The sequence below is a fragment of the Scyliorhinus torazame genome, chromosome 9 (genome assembly GCF_047496885.1).
Source record: "Scyliorhinus torazame isolate Kashiwa2021f chromosome 9, sScyTor2.1, whole genome shotgun sequence".
Taxonomy (NCBI): Eukaryota; Metazoa; Chordata; class Chondrichthyes; order Carcharhiniformes; family Scyliorhinidae; genus Scyliorhinus; species Scyliorhinus torazame.
This window is the reverse complement of record NC_092715.1, coordinates 91,727,659-91,748,461: the sequence shown is the minus strand read 5'-3', so window position 1 is coordinate 91,748,461 and position 20,803 is coordinate 91,727,659. Positions and strand designations below refer to the sequence as shown.

The window sequence follows — 20,803 nt, the reverse complement described above, 5'->3', positions numbered from 1 at the left end:
CTGCGTGGAGTGCAAGCCGCACTTCTACAGGCTAGAGAAAGCGTACCTGGAGAAGGCTTCCCGCCCCTTTGAACGCCTCAGCGTGGATTTCAAAGGGCCCCTTCCCTCCAGCGAGCGCAACACATATTTCTTAAACGTGATTGATGAGTACTCCCGGTTCCCTTTCACCATCCCCTGTCCCGACATGACGGCTGCCACCGTCATTAAAGCCCTCCACAGCATCTTTACCCTGTTCGGTTTCCCCGCCTAAATCCATAGCGATTGGGGGTCCTCCTTTGAGTGACGAGCTGCGTCAATTCCTGCTCAGCAAGGGCATTGCCTCCAGCAGGACGACCAGTTACAACCCCCGGGGAAACGAGGAGGTAGAGAGGGAGAACGGGATGGTCTGGAAGGCCGTCCTACTGGCCCTTCGGTCCAAGAATCTCCCAGTGTCCTCCACGATGCACTTCACTCCATCTGGTCACTACTGTGCACTACTACCAACGAAACACCTCATGAACGTCTCCTTGCCTTCCCTAGGAGGTCCTCCTCGGGGACCTCGCTCCCAACATGGCTGGCAGCCCCCGGACCCGTCCTACTCCACAAACACGTATGGGCCCACAAGTCGCACCCACTGGACGAGAGGGTACATCGCCTCCATGCTAACCCCCAGTACGCCTATGTGGCGCACCCCGACGGCCGACAAGACAGGGTCTACCTCCGGGATCTGGCCCCCGCTGGGTCCCCACCCTCACCCACCACCCCCAACCATTTTTTCACCGGCGCACACCACCGCAGCCCCCTTCCCAGGAGGATCCGGCCTCCCACTGGCCCCATTCGGATGCGATGAAGCTGAAGACGACACACTCCCAGAGCCACGGATGCCCAAGCCGACGCCAGCATCACCGCCGGGACTGCGACGATCGCAGAGGACGACCAGGGCCCCCCGACTGGCTGATAGTTTCATTGTAAAATGAACTTGTAAATAATTGTTTGTAAATATGTGTAATGCATGTAAAAGCACCGAACGGTACCGCTATAACCTCTACCACTGTAAAAGCAAGGCCACCATCCCAGCTAGACTCTTTTTTAAACAGGTGGTGAATGTGGTAGGCTATATTAGGGGTATCGCGGTACCTAGGTAGGATGTACCTTATACTGTAGTATGAGTGGTGGAACCTGCCTGCTGGTTCCGCGGTGGGATGTACCTTATAATGTAGTATGAGTGGTGGAACCTGCCTGCTGGTTCCGCCCAGCAGGCGGAGCATAAGAGTCTGTGTTTCACCCACAGCAGTCATTCTGTACCGGAGCTGCTGGGGTAACTACTTGTTCATTAAAGCCTTCAATTGGACTACAATCTCACTTCAGTCGTGATTGATCGTTCATCACTCCCTAAATTCCTGTTTTAAATCCCCGCCCCTTCTCTTACCTATGTCGTTGGTACCGATGTGTACCACGACTTGTGACTGTTCCCCGTCCCCCTTAAAGATTCTGAAAACACGGACCGAGATGTCATGGACCCTGGCACCCGGGAGGCAACATACCATCCATGAGTCTCTTTCATTGCCACAGAACCGTCTATCTGTCCCTCTAACTATCAAGTCCCCAATAACTATTGCTCTCCTGTTCTCCCTCCTTCCCTTCTGAGCCACAGGGACGGACTCAGTGCTGGAGATCCGTTCACCATGGCTTACCCCTGGTAGGTCGTCCCCCTCAACAGTATCCAAAGCGGAAGACCTGTTACTGAGGGGAACAACCGCAGAGGATCCCTGCACTGACTGCTTCCTCCCAGCCCCTCTCACCGTCACCCATCTATCTTGATTCTTCGGAGTAACTACATCCCTGAAGCTACTATCTATGACCACCTCTGCCTCCCAAATGATGCGGAGTTCATCCAGCTCCAGTTCCCTAACGTGGTTTCTGAGGAGCTGGAGATGGGTGCACTTCCCACAGGTGAAATCAGCAGGGACACTGACGGCATCCCTCACCTCAAACATTCTGCAGGAGGAACATTGCACTGCCTTCCCTGCCATCCCCTCTAGATAAAACCAGAAAAAGAAAGAAAGAGTTTACCTGTTATTCACTCTACCCCTTAGGTGAGAGGAGGTGGAAGGGTGGGGGACACTACAAAGTGTAGTGTCTAGGGTTTAGGAACCTCCCAACTTAAATACAGGTAAAAATAAAGATATAGAAATAAAACGGATGTATCAGAAAGCAAACATGGAGGAGGAATCGGAGTGTATACCAGAATGTTATTACCGTAAAAGTGATGTCTTGATGAGAAAATGGAGACCTTTACATATGCAGGCGGTTGAAAAGTAGGCAGAAGTTCATCAAGTGGTATTACCGGTGGGGTACAGAAAGGAGGTGTTGCAAGCAGCACATGAGGTACCAATGGGAGGTCATTTGGGAGTAAGGAAAACTCAAACTAAAATACAAAAACATTTTTATTGGCCTGGACTACTTAAAAATGTAGTTAAATTGTGTCGATCATGTCACACATGTCAAGTGATAGGGAAACCTGAAGCAGTGATAAAACCAGCACCCTTCATACCCATTCCAGCATTTGAGGAACCATTTACAAGGGTCTTAATTGATTGCGTAGGACCGCTTCCTAAAACAAAAAGTGGGAATGAATTTTGTTTGACTATAATGGATGTGTCTACTAGGTTTCCAGAGGCGATTCCAGTACGCAATATTACAGTTAGAAAGTTTGTGGAGAAGGTACTTAAATTCTTTACTTGAAATGAACTACCCACAGAAATACAATCGGATTAAGGATCAAATTTTACCTCAAGGTTATTCAAAGAAGTTATGGATAGCTTAGGAATAAAACAATTTAAATCAACTGCGTACCATCCAGAATCGCAGGGAGCATTAAAAAGGTGGCATCATTGGTGAGTGAGCAGTTGGAACTTACATTATTGGATTATATTTCAAATTTTAGGGAATAGCTAAATAAAGCAGGGGAATTGGCTAGAGCAGGGGAATTTAAAGGTTGCACAGCATGTGATGAAACGGGTAGTGGACAAAAAAATCATTGGTTCGTAGTTTTGCCAGTGGAGATAAAGTTTTAGTATTGTTACCAGTGGTAGGTGAACCTTTAAAAGCAAGGTTTTGTGGACCTAAATTAGATTGAAAGGAAATTTAGTGAGATGAATTATGTGGTAAGAATGCCAGATAGAAGGAAAACTCACCGAGTGTGTCAGGTGAATATGCTTAAAAGATATTTTGAAAGGGCAGGAGAGCAAAAGGAGGAGTTTTTATTGATTCTAACTCAAAGTGAAGAATCGACTCCAGATGACTTTGATTTGACATCCCTCAAATTAAATTGGAAAATGAAGATGTTCTTAAAAATTGGGATAAATTGTTGAGTTACCTTCCAGAGGAAAAATGAACTGACCTGAAAGAGTTATTGATATCACATGCGCAAGTTTGTGGAGATAAGTTGGGAAGTACTAAAATGGCTGTACATGATGTAGATGTGGGAAATGCTGTTCCAATTAAACAACATCCATATAGACTTAACCCTTTAAAATTGGCATAGGTTAACAAGGAAATTGAAAGTATTGGATTGGATTTGTTTATTGTCATGTGTACCGAGGTACAGTGAAAAGTATTTTTCTGCGAGCAGCTCCAACAGATCATTAAGTAAATGGGAAGAAAAGGGAAGAAAAGAAAATACATAATAGGGCAACACAAGGTATACAATGTAACTACATAAGCACATGCATTGGATGAAGCATACAGGGTGTAGTGTTAATGAGGTCAGTCCATAAGAGGGTCACTTAGGAGTCTGGTAACAGCGGGGAAGAAGCTGTTTCTGAGTCTGTTCGTGCGTGTTCTCAGACTTTTGTATCTCCTGCCCAATGGAAGAAGTTGGAAGAGTGAGTAGGCCGGGTGGGAGGGGTCTTTGATTATGCTGCCCGCTTTCCCCAGGCAGCGGGAGGTGTAAATGGAGTAAATGGATGAGAGGCAGGTTTGTGTGATGGACTGGGTGGTGTTCACAACTCTCTGAAGTTTCTTGCGGTCCTGGGCCAAGCAGTTGCCATACCAGGCTGTGATGCAGCCAGATAGGATGCTTTCTATGGTGCATCTGTAAAAGTTGGTAAGGGTTAATGTGGACATGTTGAATTTCCTTAGTTTCCTGAGGAAGTATAGGCGCTGTTGTGCTTTCTTGGTGGTAGCGTCGACGTGGGTGGACCAGGACAGATTTTTGGAGATGTGCACCCCTAGGAATTTGAAACTGCGAACCATCTCCACCTCAGCCCCGTTGATGTTGACAGGGGTGTGTACAGTACTTTGCTTCCTGAAGTCAATGACCAGCTCTTTAGTTTTGCTGGCATTGAGCAAGAGATTGTTGTCCACTAGGTTCTCTATCTCCCTCCTGTATTCTGACTCTTCGTTATTCGAGATCCGGCACACTATGGACATATCGACAGCAAACTTATAGATGGAGTTTGAACCAAATTTTGCCACACAGTCGTGTGTGTACAGGGAGTACAGTAGGAGGCTAAGTACGCAGCCTTGCGGGGCCCCGGTATTGAGGACTATTGTGGAGGAGGTGTTGTTGTTCATTCTTACTGATTGTGGTCTGTTGTTCAGAAAATCGAGGATCCAGTTGCAGAGTGGGGAGCCAAGTCCTAGGTTTTGGAGCTTTGTTATGAGCTTGGCTGGGATTATGGTATTGAAGGCGGAGCTGTAGTCAATAAATAGGAGTCTGATGTCGGAATCCTTTTTGTCGAGATGCTCTCGGGATGAGTTTAGGGCCAGGGAAATGGTGTCTGCTGTGGACCGGTTGCGACGGTATGCAAATTGCAGTGGATCAAGGTGTGCTGGGAGTATGGAGGTGATGCGCTTCATGATCAACCTCTTGAAGCACTTCATTACGACTGAAGTCAGGGCCACCAGACGGTAGTCATTGAGGCACGTTGCCTGGTAATTCTTTGGCACCTGTATAATGGTGGTCATCTTGAAGCAGGTGGGGACCTCGGAGTGGAGTAGGGACAGGTTAAAGATGTCCGCGAATACCTCTGCCAGATGGTCCACGCAGGCTTGGAGTACACGACCAGGGATCCCATCCGGGCCTGTCGCCTTCCGAGGGTTCACTTTCAGGAAGGCCGATCTGACTTCAGAAGCTGTGATGGTGGGTATGGATGAATTATGGGCTGATGGGGCACTCGACAGCGGATTGTTGGTTACCTGCTCGAACCAAGCAGAGAATGCATTGTGTACATCGGGGAGGGGTGCGCTGCTGCCGGAGATACATCTCGGCTTCGCTTTGTAGCCCGTTATGTTGTTTAGTCCTTGCCACAATCGCCGAGAGTCTGTCTGTGACTCTAGCTTGGTTTGATATTCTCTCTTGGCATCTCGGATGGCTTTGCGGAGGTCGTAGCTGGATTTCTTGTATAGGTCAGGGTCGTCTGACTTGAACGCCTCAGATCTGTCCTTCAGCAGGGAGTCAATCTCATGATTGAGCCATAGTTTCCAGTTGCGGAACGTACGTACTGCTTTCTTTGGCACGCAGTCGTCCACACATTTGCTGATGAAGTCTGTGCCGGTGGTGGCATACTCATTTAAGTTGGTCGCTGAGTTCTTAAATATGGACCAGTCCACTGTCTCTAAGCAGTCACGTAAGAGCTCTTCTGTTTCCTTGGACCAGCACTGCACAACCTTCTTAGCTGGATTCTCCCGGTATGCTTAAAAATGGCATAATTGAAGTGGGTTGCAGTCAATGGAGCTCACCCATAGTGATGGTACCGAAACCAGATGGTACCCAACAGTTGGGTGGACTATAGAAAGGTTAATGCAGTTACAAGAATGGACTCTTATCCTATTCCACATTTGGAGGATTGCATTGAGAACGTGGGACAATCAGCTTTTATTTCCAAACTGGATTTACTTAAAGGTTACTGGCAGGTACCTTTATCCGAAAGGGTGAAGGAGATTTCAGCTTTTGTGCCTCCAGATGGTATATACCAATTCAAAGTTATGCCATTTGGCATGAAAAACGCCCCAGCCACATTTCAACAGTTAACTAACAAAATTGTTTCAGGATTACACAATTTTGCGGTATACATCGACGATCTGGTAATTTTCAGTCAGACATGGAAAGAACATTTAAAGCATCTCATGGAGTTATTCAATCGATTTCAGGAGGCAGGTATGGTGGTAAATCTAGCCAAAAGTGAATTTCGAAAAGCCCAAGTCACTTTCCTTGGCCACACAATCGGACAGGGTCAAATGGTCCCACGGGATGTGAAAACAAAAGTTATTGAGGAGTTCCCAATACCCTCAACATGAAGGGAAGTAATGCGATTTCTTGGCATGAGTGAATTTTACTGGAAATTTGTGCCGAACTTTAGCAGTGTGGTCGCTCCACTGACAGACTTGCTGAAGAAACGTCGAAAATTTCAGTGGACAGCGGAGTGTCAACAGGCATTGAGTGACTACAAAGGCTGTGATAACCAATGCTCCTGTGTTGGAGAATTGCAAGGGGCTCTGTGATCAGATTGAACTAAAGTATCTGACTTCAAGAGAAATGGCGAGGCGTGGAGAAATGGGTGGATCGTGCAGAGACTTTCTTGTCCAAAGAGACTGTCAATCGAGAGGGATTCCAGTTGGAGGAAGAAGAACTAAAATGGACTATGTTATTATAAATGTTTGCATGTTTTGTTTTGTTAAACAAAAAAAAAAAGTATATTTACTGTCACTTGTTTAAAAGGAAAGTGAAAAGGTGAAAAATGAAACCATCTTGAAGTTGATGGGTTTTTTTTTCTTGATGGGAGGTGTCATGCGAGAGTCCCTTTAAGAAAAGTGTGTTTTATCAAATGGCTGCAGTCATGTAATTGTATGGGTGGAGCTGGAATGTGATTCTGCTTTTTACTTTCGTTTTGAGCTGGAAGCTCTTTTCAGTTCTGTGTTTTAGTTTTGCTTTCAGTTGGAGAGCTGCATTCAAACCAAGCAGATGTATACTGGTGTCTCTCTGTATGTTAAACAAGGTGTTTAGATCACTTGATAATTTAAAAGTGATAACAGTTCTCTGCAGAAAATTCAAACCTCCTGCCTTGGTTAAAAAGTGTATTGGCTTATGGATGTTGTTCGGAAAGTTACTAAGGATTATCTATAGAGTACTGTATCTTTTTTGGGGGTTATCAGTGTTGGTAGTTGGTAAGATGTTTACTGTGGGTTTATAAAATGTTAACTGGATTCATGGAATAAACATTGTTTTGTTTTAAAGATACAGTAGATCTCTGTTGCATCACACCTGGAAAGTGGGCTCTTGTGCCCCCCCCATAACCAAAATCTATTAAACGTTGTGGGTCAGGTAAACTCCATGATATACTTTGGTGTTCTCTAAACCCTGGCCCATAACAGTGGGATTGCTGAGGCCTCAATTTTAAAATTGGCTCTCTATCCCTCAGAGTTCAATGGGGGATTTCATCTGCTGGCTTTCACCCAAAGAATACACTGTTTGAAAAACAAGGGGAATTTTCACCTATTGGGGCTTGTCCGAGAATTCTGTCATTTGATAGTCAAAGCCAGATTCTACTACCAGGCAATCAACAGGAAATTCCAGTATTGTTTCCGTCCCTGCAACTTCCCCAACAAGCAATCCAACCTCTTGGGAGTCAACATGCAATTCCATTTGGCATTCCTCAATTTGCAGTTGGATGGAGATTCCCATAGTTTTGTTTCTGCTGGGTGCTCCATTCCTTCAGTACTCACCAAATGATGTTCAACTCGCGAGGACCTGGCTTGAGAGTCAATAATAGGCGGCTCAGTCCCTTTGGATGTTTCAACTGTCCCGAAAGACGTGCTGTTAGGTAATTTGGACATTCTGAATTCTCCCTCAGCGTACCTGAACAGACGCCAGAATGTGACGACTTGGGGCTTTTCACAGCAACTTCATTAGTGTTAATGTAAGCCTACTTGTGACCATAAAGATGATAATTTTTATTAACTGGAAGGTTTGTTTTGCAAGATTAGAATTTAGGGAAAAATTTGGGTTTGAATGTGCACAGTCTCTTTGCATGATGTCACAGTGGGGGTGTATTTTTATCATGCGGTGTGAAACCTTACAGAATTTGTCATGTTTTTCTGTGCTTATTATGGAGGCCAGTTCTTCTGCAGCTCTATTGGAGTTCTGCACACATGTAGTTTGCTTGTTTTTTCAGAGCTGTCTCCTGAAACCTGTACTTGGCACACCTTTACAGAGTCAGTTGCAGGTAGCAACATCTTCACTTGTTTTGCATGTTGAATTTTGTTATGGGCCAGGGTTTAGAGAACCCCAAAGTGTATTATGGAGTGCACCTGACCCACAACTTTTAATAGATTGTGGTATGGGGAGCACACAGCCCACTCGACAGGTGTGGTACGGCAGAAATGGAAAAGTATTTTTTAAAAGCAAAACAATGTTTATTCTATGAACTCAAGTTAATCTTTTTAAAACATGCAGTGAACATCTTAGCAACCATCCAATTCAAATACAACCCCCAAAGAATACAACACTAAGTAATCCTTAATAACGTCCCAAACAACATCCAGAAGACAGAAGAAACACATTTTAGAAGAAGCACATCAGGTTTACATTCACTACTGAGAACATTTATAATTCTAAATTCACCAAATGATCAAGAGATAGTCTTTTCATGACAGAGAAATCGACAGTATACCTGCTCTGTCTGGCTTCAGCTCCAACACTGAAAATGAAACTAAAACACACCCTGCAGCAAACTGCCTAAAACAAAAGTAAAAAGCTGACAGACAGCCCAGCTCCACCCACACTCTGACATCACTAATAAACACCCATTTCTTAAAGGTACTCTCACATGACAATTTACTGCTTTTTTGATGGATGGATCCCCCATCATTCAATACTGGCCTTCAGAAAGTCTCCTCTCTTCTGAAGAAAGAATGGAATCCTGCCAGACAGTTGCTAGCAAAGCCACTGATATTAGGGCTGGGCACTACACTTCATTGGAGTATTAGCTCCAACACAGAACTTTTCCTAACTCATTCTTTCCTGCACTGGCCTGTGCTGTACTGCATTCATACCATCGGCTGATTTCGCCATCCCATTGCTCATCAGCCAGTTCATGTTTGCTTGCCTCAAGGAACACAGGTTGCAATATTTATCATCTCTACCGCTATGCTGACAACAGGTAGGCTTGGATTTCAATTTATGAATTACAGTAGGTTTGTTGTTGTCATAGTTAAAGAGTACTACAGCAATTAATCAGTTGTTTGGGGTTTCTGTGCCTTGCATTGTGGGCAGCACGGTAGCATTGTGGATAGCACAATTGCTTCACAGCTCCAGGGTCCCAGGTTCGATTCCGGCTTGGGTCACTGTCTGTGCGGAGTCTGCACATCCTCCCTGTGTGTGCGTGGGTTTCCTCCGGGTGCTCCGGTTTCCTCCCACAGTCCAAAGATGTGCAGGTTAGGTGGATTGGCCATGATAAATTGCCCTTAGTGTCCAAAATTGCCCTTAGTGTTTGGTGGGGTTACTGGGTTATGGGGATAGGGTGGAGGTGTTGACCTTGGGTAGGGTGCTCTTTCCAAGAGCCGGTGCAGATCGATGGGCTGAATGGCCTCCTTCTGCACTGTAAATTCTATGATTGTCGGAGTGGAGGATGGACAGGGTCAGGAGGACATTGATGCCATGGCGAGGGCTTTGTCATTGGCGTGGAGACGATGTCATTGGGGACAGGCTGACATGTCACCAGGGGGCAAAGAGGGAGAGCGCGGGGCTGCCAAAAGTGTAAGTCTGCTTTTGGATGGGTGATGTGGAAGAGCAAATGGATCTGAGAGTTTAGATTCATGAAACATTAAAAGCAACATCATTAATGGACAAATCCGAGGTTTGTGGTAAGCAGTGCAGAATATGAAAGTTAAGATATAAAGCGAGCTTAAGTAAAACCTTAGCAAGAACTCAGATGGAATAGTGCATCAGTGGAGTCCATGCTATAGAAAGAATTTGAGGCAATAAAGACGGTACAGCACAGAATCACCATGAAGTTGCCTGTGTGTGCTGCCTGTTATGAAAGAATACAAACACAGAAAAAAATTGACAAATTGGGGCTACATAGAGATGTTTAAATTATGAAGGAATGCGAGAGATTAGGCAGAAAAAAAAAGAGAAGATACGCTTGGACCACTTTGTGCATGTTTCTTGAGTGCAAGCCAGAATTAAACAGTTCAAATTTCTGACTATGTCCCGCACTCCCCTGAAATATATTTGTTACCATATTGGCTTAAATTGTATTCAGACATTCCTGGAAATCACCTCAAATGTTTGGCATAGTGCATACAGTAATTAAGTACTTTGGTTTAATGACCCTCCTCCAAAATCATGGGCATGCACCAGGCAGATTTTCCAATTTCTTTTGTAATCCAAACAGGAGATTGCTGGAGGTCATAGGAACATAGGAATTTGGAGCAGAAGTAGGCAATTCGGCCCTTCAAGCCTGCTCCTCCATTCAATCAGAACATGACTGATCTCTTCCTGGTCTCAAATCCACCTCCCTACCTGTTCCCCATATCCCTTTGCCAGTTTTTATAAATCAGAAATATATCTATCTCCTTCTTGAAACAATTAAATGATTCAGATTCCACTACACTATGGGGTAGTGAGTTCCACAAATTCACCACCTCTCATCTCAGTTCTAAATCTACCACCTCTCAACCTATATCTGTGATCTCGCGTTCTAGTCACCAATAGAAATCATTTTTTCTTCTTTTTAACCTACCTTAATGTGCAGCCAGGAAGACAAGTTGTTGTCCTCCAGGATTCATAACAACACCACTGTGGGCTGATGATCCATGGTCATCTCCCATTCCTCCAATTAACGTCCAACAATTTCACAGGCTATTAATGCAAAATGCATTGTAATTCTCTTTCTTGCATACAGTTGGATTAAATAGGATGAATATTCAGTTAAAATTAAATGGTGAAGATGGTTGACAGCTTCAAATTCCTAGGTGTGCACATCACCAAAAATCTGTCCATGACCACCCACGTCGATGCTACGACCAAGAAAGCACAACAGTGTCTATACTTCCTCAGGAATCTAAGGAAATTTGGCATGTCCACATCTTAACAACTTTTACAGGTGCACCATAGAAAGCATCCTATCGGGCTGCATCACTGCTTGGTATGGGAACAGCTCAGCCCAAGACCGCAAGAAACTTCAGAGAGTCGTGAACACCGTCCAGTCCATTGCACAAACCCGCCTCCCATCCATTGATTCTATCTACATTACCCACTGCCTTGGGAAAGCAGGCAGCATAATTAAGACCTCTCCCAACCGGCTTACTCATTCTTCCAACTTCTTCCATCGGGCAGGAGATACAAAAGTCTGAGAGCACGCACAAACAGATTCAAAAACAGTTTCTTTTCTGCTGCTACCAGACTCCTAAATGACCCTCTTGTGGACTGATCTGATTAATACTACATATGCTTCACACAATATCGTGGTCTATGTATTTACATTGTGTACCTAGTGTTGCCATATTACGTATTTCCTTTTCATGCACTAAATGATCTGTTTGAGCTGCACGAAGAAAAATACTTTTCACTGTACCTCGGTACACGTGAAAATAAACAAATACAAATAAAGAGTGATGTGCCAAGTGGGTCAGTGGAGTTTATCACATGGGAATGCTCCATTTTCTTCAAGTTCTAAGGCAGATTCTGTTGGTCTGTTACTATTATTGTGTATATGTTTTGTACCTGATTGAAGGATAATGTCCCAGAAAGGGGTTCAATGTCATCGATTGCAGAGTCATCCACCTGCCAAATAAGCTGGACTGAACCATGACCATCATCACGACTGACTGTAAAGGACACCAGACCAGCTGGATCATCAGTAGTCTGTGGCTCTCGACCAACCACCTGAAAGAACACAACTGAGCTTCATTGTACAATAACCACAAATGCCTGTTCTGCCTCTCTATTCTGTCTACATAACATCTCAATCAATATTGAAGTGCACAATTTTCAATTATTTTGATTCATGTAAATTAAAACTATACATTCCATGACTACTATATGTAGTCCACAAAGGCTGCTAAAATAAAGAAGAGTGATGATGAGAGATTTACAGTATTAGCAGACTCGGTGCGTTCCATGTCTGCACATGGCAAAACAACAATCAGCAAAGCAAACTGCATGTTAAACTATGTAGCATAATGTCAGAGGAATCATTCAAAGCTCCAGTCAGACCACACCTTGGGTGCTATATTCAATTCTGGTCATCAGACACATGGAGACATTCAGGGCAAACTCTGGAAATATGTGGGCGGCACGGTGGCACAGTGGATAGCACTGCTGTCTCACAGCCACAGGGACCCAGGTTCAATTCCGGCTTCGGGTGACTGTGTGGAGTTTGCATTTTCTCCCCGTGTCTGCATTAGTTTCCTCCGGGTGCTCAGGTTTCCTCCCACAGTCCAAAGATGTGCAGGTTAGGTGGATTGGCCATGTTAAATTCCCCTTAGTGTCCAAAAGGTTAGGTGGGGTTACTGGGTTACGGGGATAGGGTGGAGGCATGGGCATAGGTAGGGTGCTCTTTCCAATGGACGGTGCAGACTTGATGGGCCAAATGGACTCCTTCTGCACTGCAAATTCTATAATTCTATGATTCGATGTGTCGATGATAAGCACAAAATTGATGATTCGGGTCAAAGGACTGAATCATGAAACAAGACTGAATGTCTTAAGAAACAGCTATTATCATAGATTATCATAGAACATATGACAGTGCAGAAGGAGGCCATTCAGCCCATCGAGTCTGCACCGGCTCACCGAGCACCCTACCCAAGGTCAACACCGCCACCCTATCCCCATAACCCAGTAACCCCACCCAACACTAAGGGCAATTTTGGACACTAAGGGCAATTTATCATGGCCAATCCACCTAACCCGCACATCTTTGGACTGTGGGAGGAAACCGGAGCACCCGGAGGAAACCCACGCACACACGGGGAGGATGTGCAGACTCCACACAGACAGTGACCCAAGCCAGAATCGAACCTGGGACCCTGGAGCTGTGAAGCAATTGTGCTATCCACAAGGCTACCGTGCTGCCCAAATTACTGTGATAGGAAACTATATTTTCTAATATGGATGAGTTGGATGGATTTTAAACAACGCAATACAGATGAGAGTTATTTAGCCTTGGAAGGACGGAACTAAGAGTACAAAATCAAGGACCAGAATGTCATTTGGGGGGGTGATTGTAGTGAGAGTAAGGAAATGTGATGAGGGGAGTGATGGCGATTGGCTTGCCACAAAGAAGAAGAGGAATATAGAAAGATGCAGTGAAGAGAGACTTTAACTCAGCAAAGAATGGGTGACAGTCAGAGAAGGATGATTAACCAGCATTGTGGCTACCCCAAGTAATATGGGAGAAGCCAAAAGAATAAAAAGAACGAAAGAGAAAATGCTGGAAAATCTCAGCAGGTCTGGCAGCATCTGTAGGGAGAGAAAAGAGTTAACTTATCGAGTCCAATGACTCTTTGCCAAAGCTAACAGAGAAAGTGGGGAATATTTATACTGTGGAGTGAGAATGAAAGATGTTTCATAGCCACAGAAACCCAGGGAAACGGGGTGTTAATAGCCACAGGAACCAAGGGAAAGAGTGCGATAGGCAGTCCCCAGAGAGAACAAAAGGTGTGAAAGGCCAAACAGCAGAGAAATTAACACCAAAGGGTAAACTGTGACAGATGGAGATGTGGGGGGAGGGGAACGGGGAAGCAAAGGGGAGAAGGGGTAAGGAAAGGTGGATAAGATTGTGGGGGGGGGGCTAAATATATATTAAGAAAGACAAGAAAGAAAGAAATGGTAAGAGACAATGAAATGAAATGGGATGAAAACAAATGGGTCGAGGTGGGGTCGAGCTAATCATCTGACGTTGTTGAATTCGATGTTGAGACCGGAAGGCTGTAGCGTGCCTAACCGGATGATATGTTATTCCTCCAGTTTGCGTTGAGCTTTACTGGAACATTGCAGCAGGCCAAGGACAGACAGGTGGGTATGGGAGCAGGGTCTTTTGTTAAAATGGCAGGCAACGGGAAGGTCCGGGTCCTGAATGCACACAGACCGAAGGTGCTCAGCAAAGCGATCACCCAGTCTGCGTTTGGTCTCTCCGATATAGAGGAGACCACATTGGGACCGGCGAATGCAATAGACCAGATTGGAAGAGGTGCAAGTGAAACGCTGCTTAACCTGGATTGAGTGTTTTGGGCCTGGGATGTTAAGCATGGAAGAGGTAAAGGGGCAGGTGTTACACCTTCTGCGATTGCATGGGAAGGTGCCATGGGTGATAGGAGAGGTTTTGGATATGGTGGACGAGTGGACTAGATTATCTCGGAGGGAACAGTCTCTGCGGAATGCTGAAAGGGGGAGTGATGGGAAGATGTGTTTGGTGGTGGCATCACGCTGAAGTTGGCGAAAATGGCGGAGGATTATGCGTTGCATACGGAGGCTGGTGGGATGAATTGTGAGGACGAGGGGGACTCTATCCTTGCTCTGGGAGGGAGGGGAGGGGGCGAGGATAGTGGCGTGGAGATAGACCGCACACTGTTGAGGGCCTTGTCAACAACTGTAGGTGGGAAATCATGGTTGAGGAAGAAGGAACACATTTTCGAAGCACCATTTTGGAAAGTGGCATCATCGGAACAAATGCGACAGAGGTGAAGGAGTTGAGAGAAAGGAATGGAGTTCTTACAGCGTGTAGGGTGCAAAGAGCTGTAGTCGAGATAGCTGTGTGAGTCAGTGGGCTTGTAGTGGATATTAGTAGATAGTCTATTGCCGGAAATGGAGACAGAAAGATCAAGGAAGGGAAGGGAAGTGTCTGAGATGGACCAGGTGAAAGTGATGGAGGGGTGGAAACTGGAAGCGAAGTTGATGAATTTTTCCAGGTCCGGAGGAGAGCATGAAGCGGCACCAAAATAGTCATCAATGTAATGGTAAAGGAGTTGTGGGAAGGGACCCAGGTAGGCCTGGAACAAGGAATGTTCCACATACCCCATAAAAAGACAAGCGTAGCTAGGGCCCATGCAGGCACCCATTGCTACACCTTTGATTTGGAGAAAATGGGACGAGTTAAAAGAGAAGTTGTGAGATAGAACGAGTTCAGCCAGGCGGAGGAGAGTGGTGGTGGATGGGAATTGTCGGGGCCTCTTTTCGAGAAAGAAGTGAAGAGCTCCCAGGCCATCTTGGTGTGGGATGGAGGTGTATAGAGATTGCACATCCATGATGAATAGAATGCGGTTAGGGCCCGCGGACTGGGAGCTGTCAATATGACTCAGTGCATCAGAGGAATCCCGGATGTAGGTGGGGAGGGAATGGACCAGAGGAGTGAAGATGGAGTCAAGATAAGAGGAAATAGGTTTGGTGGGGCAGGAACATGCTGATACAATGGGCCTGCCGGGACAGTACTTTTTGTGGATTTTGGGAAGTAGATAAAAGCGGGCTGTCCGGGGTTGGGAGACTATGAGGTTGGAAGCTGTGGAGTGAAGGCATCTGGAGGAAATGAGGTCACTAACGGTGTTGGAGATAATGGCTTGATGTTCAATGGTCTGGTCATGGTTCAGGGGGAGGTAGGAAGAAGTATTTGAGATTTGGCACTCAGCCTCTGCGAAGTAGAGGTCAGTGCGCCAAACGACAACAGCATCCCCTTTGTCGGCAGGTTTGATGACAAAGTCGGGGTTAGACCTGACAGAGTGAAGAGCAGAAAGTTCGGAAAGAGAGAAGTTGGAATGGGTGAGGGGGGGCAGAAAAATTAAGACGGCAAATGTCCCGTCGACAGTTCTCAATGAAAAGATCAAGGGCAGGTAATTGTCCCGGCAGGGGGGTCAGAATAAAAAGAATATTTTCTTTCACTATAAATAGTGTTTGGAATGTGGAATTCAATTTCAATATGGTGTTAGAGCCCCAAATCCATGAAATGTCTTAAAACAGCTATTACAGTGATGGGAAACTATATTTTCTAATATGGATCAGTTGGATGGATCTTTAATATAAGGTGTTGTTTTATCTATCTTGTGAAGTTGATCCCAAGGATTATGGATAAGGAATGAAGGAGGAAGCAGCCAGAGAAAGAGGGTTTTATACTAATGCCAAAACATTTTAAATAAAAATTAAATATTGCATCAGGTAAATTTTATATTTTCTAAATATACATGAAGAAAATAGTTTAGAAATGAAACAATTATGCTTTAAGCATACAGTTGTCATCAAACACTAGCACAAGAGATATGGTCAGATACAATCTAAAGCCTTATTCCCATTGCAAACATGTTCTTTTCCCTGAAAAATATTCACAGTCATAGCTGTACATTTTTGTTCCCTTATTTTCTGTACTAACAGCAATCATCACAAGTCTCCTTTTCCTGAAATCAGTCGCCTAGAATGCCATTGGTTCTCACTCAGCTGCTTGCCTGCCAGAGACTTCCTCCAAAAGGTATTGTATGTCGACATCTATATGTGAAGAAAGATTATTGATTTGCTGCCAACAGCAACATTTGGAGGCAGCTATTTATTATAGATTAATCTTCACTCTGAAACAAATTTGAATTTTTACATCAAATAAATTACAAACAATTCTCATATAGCTTTGAGAAGGAAGAGATTGTTTTTTGGGTAAGATTCAAACCCATTCACCAGTGGTGAAATGCAATTTCAAGCAGAGTCTGCCTCACATGCTACCGTACATCTATGCAGTAGTATGGGGAATTCAATGGATGGAATTCAATGCCAGCTCCCAATCCCTGCAAGCAGCTTTGGAGCGGGGGGGGGGGGGGGGGGGGGGTCTTGTGATCAAGTGGGAAGGTGCAGAGCAGAGATCCCACTACCTTCATGACTCTGTCCAATTAAGTTTGGGGCAGGGAATGGCCTTCCTCCCCTGAGGCCAATTGAGACAGTTAAGTGGCCAATTAAGGAACTCATCCTGCCACCGTTCATATTTAACAACTAGCTGGTGGGTGCCACACCACACAGATGTACCACCTGAAAATGTTTATTTTATTCTTTCATGGAATGTGGGCATCGCTACCCTTGCGACGCTCGTGGTGAGCTGCCTTCTTGAACCGTTGCAGTACAGGTAGTATAGCTACACCCAATTCCTTCAAGGTGGTAGAACTTGCAGGTTTTGGGGATACTGTCAAAGGAACTTTGGTGTGTTGCTGCAATACATTTTGTAGGTGGTGCACACAGCTGTCACAGTGTGTTGGAGTGGATGTTGAAGGTGCTGGATGGAGTGTTAATCAAACGGACTGCTTAATCCTGGGTGATGTTGAATGTCTTAATGTTGGACCTGCACTCACTTAATATGGAGAGTATTAAATTGCATGTTACTTGCTACTTGTTATCTCAAGCCTGAATGCAGTCCAGGTTTTACTGTCTATGGGAGCAGATCTCTGCAGTATCTGAGAAGTCGCAAACAGTGCTGAACATCAGCAAACATCCTGCCTTCGGACCTTTATGATGGAGGGAAGGACATTAATGAAGCAGTTGAAGATGATTGAGCCTAGACACTGTTATAACCCCTACAAAACCCACAGGGACGACTTGCTTAATCTCCCTGTGAACCTCATCAGCAGGCTTGTTAATTCCACAGGCGTGGACCTGTGGAGGTTTTTGCACCCACGGGATAGGGAGTATTCGTTCTTTTTGTCAGTACACAATGTGTATTCTAGGATTGATTATTTGGTATGGGGAAGGGGCGTTGCCTGGGGTAAGGAAGACAGAATATTTGACGATTGTTACCACGGACCACACTCCATATTGGGCGGATATGGTCCTGGTGAAGGTGCTGGCACAGAGGCCTGCATAGAGGTTGGATATGGGGTTGTTGGTGGACCCAAATGTTTGTACCAAAAAGGGAAAGGTCATTGAGGACTACGTAGGATTTAGTTGGAAAACGGAGGTCTCGCCATCAGTGGTGTGGGAAGAGCTGAAAGCAGTAGCGGGTGGGCGAGGTCATCTCATTTAAGGCTCAGGCGGACAGGGAGGCAAGAGAGGAGCGACAGCTGTTGGTAGAGGAAATTTTGGAGGTGGATGGAAGATATGCGGGGAAACTGACACCGGATCATTTGGTGAGGAGGAAGGAGTTACAGGCGAGGTTTTACCTTCTGTCCATAGGAAAGGTGGTTTGGGAGTCGAGGGGGACGGTATACAAGTAGGGGCAGACAGCTGCGAGAGAGATTGTTCAGTTCTGGAACGGGACAGGGGAGCTGGTGGTGGCACGAAAGCAGGTGAAGAAGACATTTAAGGAGTTCTCTAAGAATTTTTATAAGTCAGAGCTTCCGGAGGATGAGTCAGATATGAGGGAGTTTCTGGAGTGCTTGGAGTATCCCAAAGGAGAGGAGGAGAGGGCAGGGTTGGAGGAGCCTGTGGGGGTGGAAGAAATGCGAGTGGCGCTAGGGAAGATAAGGAATCGGTGCCAATGGTTTGCCAGTGGCTTTATAAAAGATTTTAGGATAAGCTGGTGCCGCTATTGATGGAGATGTTTGAGGATGCGGTGGCTAACGTAGCACTGCCAGAGATAATGGGGCAGGCATCCATTTCATTATTGCTTAAAAAGGACAAGGACCAGATGGAGTGTGGGTGTACAGGCCAATATCTCTGTTGAATGTGCATGCCAAGATTTTGGCGAAAGTGTTGGTGCTCAGGTTGGAGGAGTGTCACCCGAAGGTGATTGGGGAGGATCAGACAGGGTTTCGTAAAGGGAAGACAGGTGTCATCAAATGTGCGGCATTTGTTGAATATGGCGCTTTCCCCGGCAGAAGGGAGGGATGGGAGGCTGGAGCAGCGTGAACCGCTCCAGCGCTGTGCTGGCCCCCTGTAGGGGCCAGAATCGATACTCCCAGCGGCCCGTTCATGCCATCGTGAAACACAACGGCGTTTCCGACGGCGTAGACACTCTGCCGCCGAATGGGAGAATCCCGCCCAACATTTCTGGTTAACATTGCAGATATCGGCGGGTGGAGGAGCTCCTGGGTGGGAACAAAGTTACGTCCCACTCCTCACCGAGAACTTGCAGCTAAGCGTGCAAATTCACCAGTTTGGGCCCCCCGCAACAAGAGAGTGGGGAAGACAAAAAAAAAGCCCGGACTCCAAAGCTCATTAGAGAGGGAGAACTGGGCGCTCGAGAGCAGAGCAATCCGGCGGCACCTCGCCCCCACCCCCGGCCGGCCAGCCCGTTTTCCTTCTTCTCCCCAGTACACAACGTATACACCAGAATTGACTTCTTTATAGTGGGGTAAACTGTGCTTCCGGGGATAGACAAAGTGGAATACTCCGCAATTGTGATATCCGACCACGCTCCACATTACATGGACGTGAGGCTGTAGATGGGCAGGGCCCAACACCCCACATGGAGGTTGGACATTGCCCTACTAGCTGACAAGGCCTTCAACGAAAAGATATCGTGGGCCATAGCAGAGTACACGGAGAACAACCAGAATGGGGAGGTCTCACCCTCCACATTCTGGGAAAGGCTAAAGGCTGTACTAAGAGCGGAAATCATCGCTTTCAAAGCGCGAAGAAATAGGGAGGAAAAAGCAGCTAGGCAGCAGCTGGTCGACTCCATACTGGAGGTAGACCTTAAATAATCCGAGGCCTCGACCGTAGAGCTCCTGGCGGAGAGGAAAGAGCAACAAAGGAACTTTGATCTGCTCTCCACCAGGAAAGCAGTGCACCAACTCCGCCAGGCATGTGGGACCCTGTACGGACACAGAGACAAAGCCGTTGGCACACCAGCTGAGAAAGCAGGCAGCCACCAGAGAAATTGCACAAATCAGGGATACCAGAGGCACATTAGAAACAGAACAAGGAAAGATCAACAAAACCTTCAAGGCCTTCTAGCAAGGGCTGTACACCTCAGAGCCCCCAATGGGGGAGTCAGGGATGAAACGGTTCCTTGATGGACTGGACATACCAGTCGTCGAGGAGGGCAGAAAACGGGGCCTGGAAGCACCACTAGCACTGGGAGAGATCATGGACAGCATTAGCCCCATGCAGGCGGGGCAGGTGCCGGGACCAGACGGGTTCCCGGCGGACTTCTGCAAAAAATTTGCAACAGCACTGGCCCCGCACCTGCGGGAGATGTTCACAGACTCGCTAGCTAGGGGCACATTGCCACCCCCTAGCACAGGCCTCAATCTCGTTGATACCTAAGTAAGACAAAGACCCAACGGAATGTGGGTCATACAGACCCATCTCACTGCTGAACGCAGATGCCAAAATATTGGCCAAAGTCCTAGCCAAAAGGCTAGAAGACTGTGTACCAGAGGGGGTCAGAGAGGTCCATACGGGCTTTGTCAAAGGTAGACAGCTTACCTCGAACATCAGGCGCCGACTGAACGTGATAATGGCCCCCTCTGGGAAGAGAACACCAGAGGTGATCGTCTCCCTAGACGCAGAAAAGGCCTTCGACAGAGTCGAATGGTAATACCTCATAGAGGTACTGGAGCGGTTCGGGCTTGGAACAGGGTTCACCTCCTGGGTAAAACTCCTATACATCGCTCCCATGGCGAGCGTACGGACCAACAACACCAACTCCCGATACTTCCAGCTGCACAGGGGCACCAGACAAGGATATCCACTGTCCCTGCTGCTGTTCACTCTAGCGATCGAACCACTAGCAATCGCGCTCATTGCAGCAAAAAGCTGGAGGGAGACCCGAATGGGCGGCAGAGAGCACACGGTCTCACACTATGCAGATGACCTGCTCCTCTGCATTTCGGACCCAAAAAGCAGCATGGACGGAATCATCACACTCCTGAAAGAGTTTGATGCCTTCTCGGGCTACAAACTCACATG

General features: G+C 46.3%; 1 protein-coding gene across 1 annotated transcript in view; it reads right to left on the bottom strand.

Annotated features, from left to right (window-relative positions):
• Positions 1-20,803, bottom strand: part of adgrv1 (adhesion G protein-coupled receptor V1) — a 981,490-nt gene that overhangs the window by 585,308 nt on the left and 375,379 nt on the right. Inside the window, exon 59 of the mRNA XM_072516264.1 lies at positions 11,711-11,872. Within this exon, the coding sequence (XP_072372365.1) occupies positions 11,711-11,872 (162 nt within the window). The remainder of the gene's footprint in view (positions 1-11,710; positions 11,873-20,803) is intronic.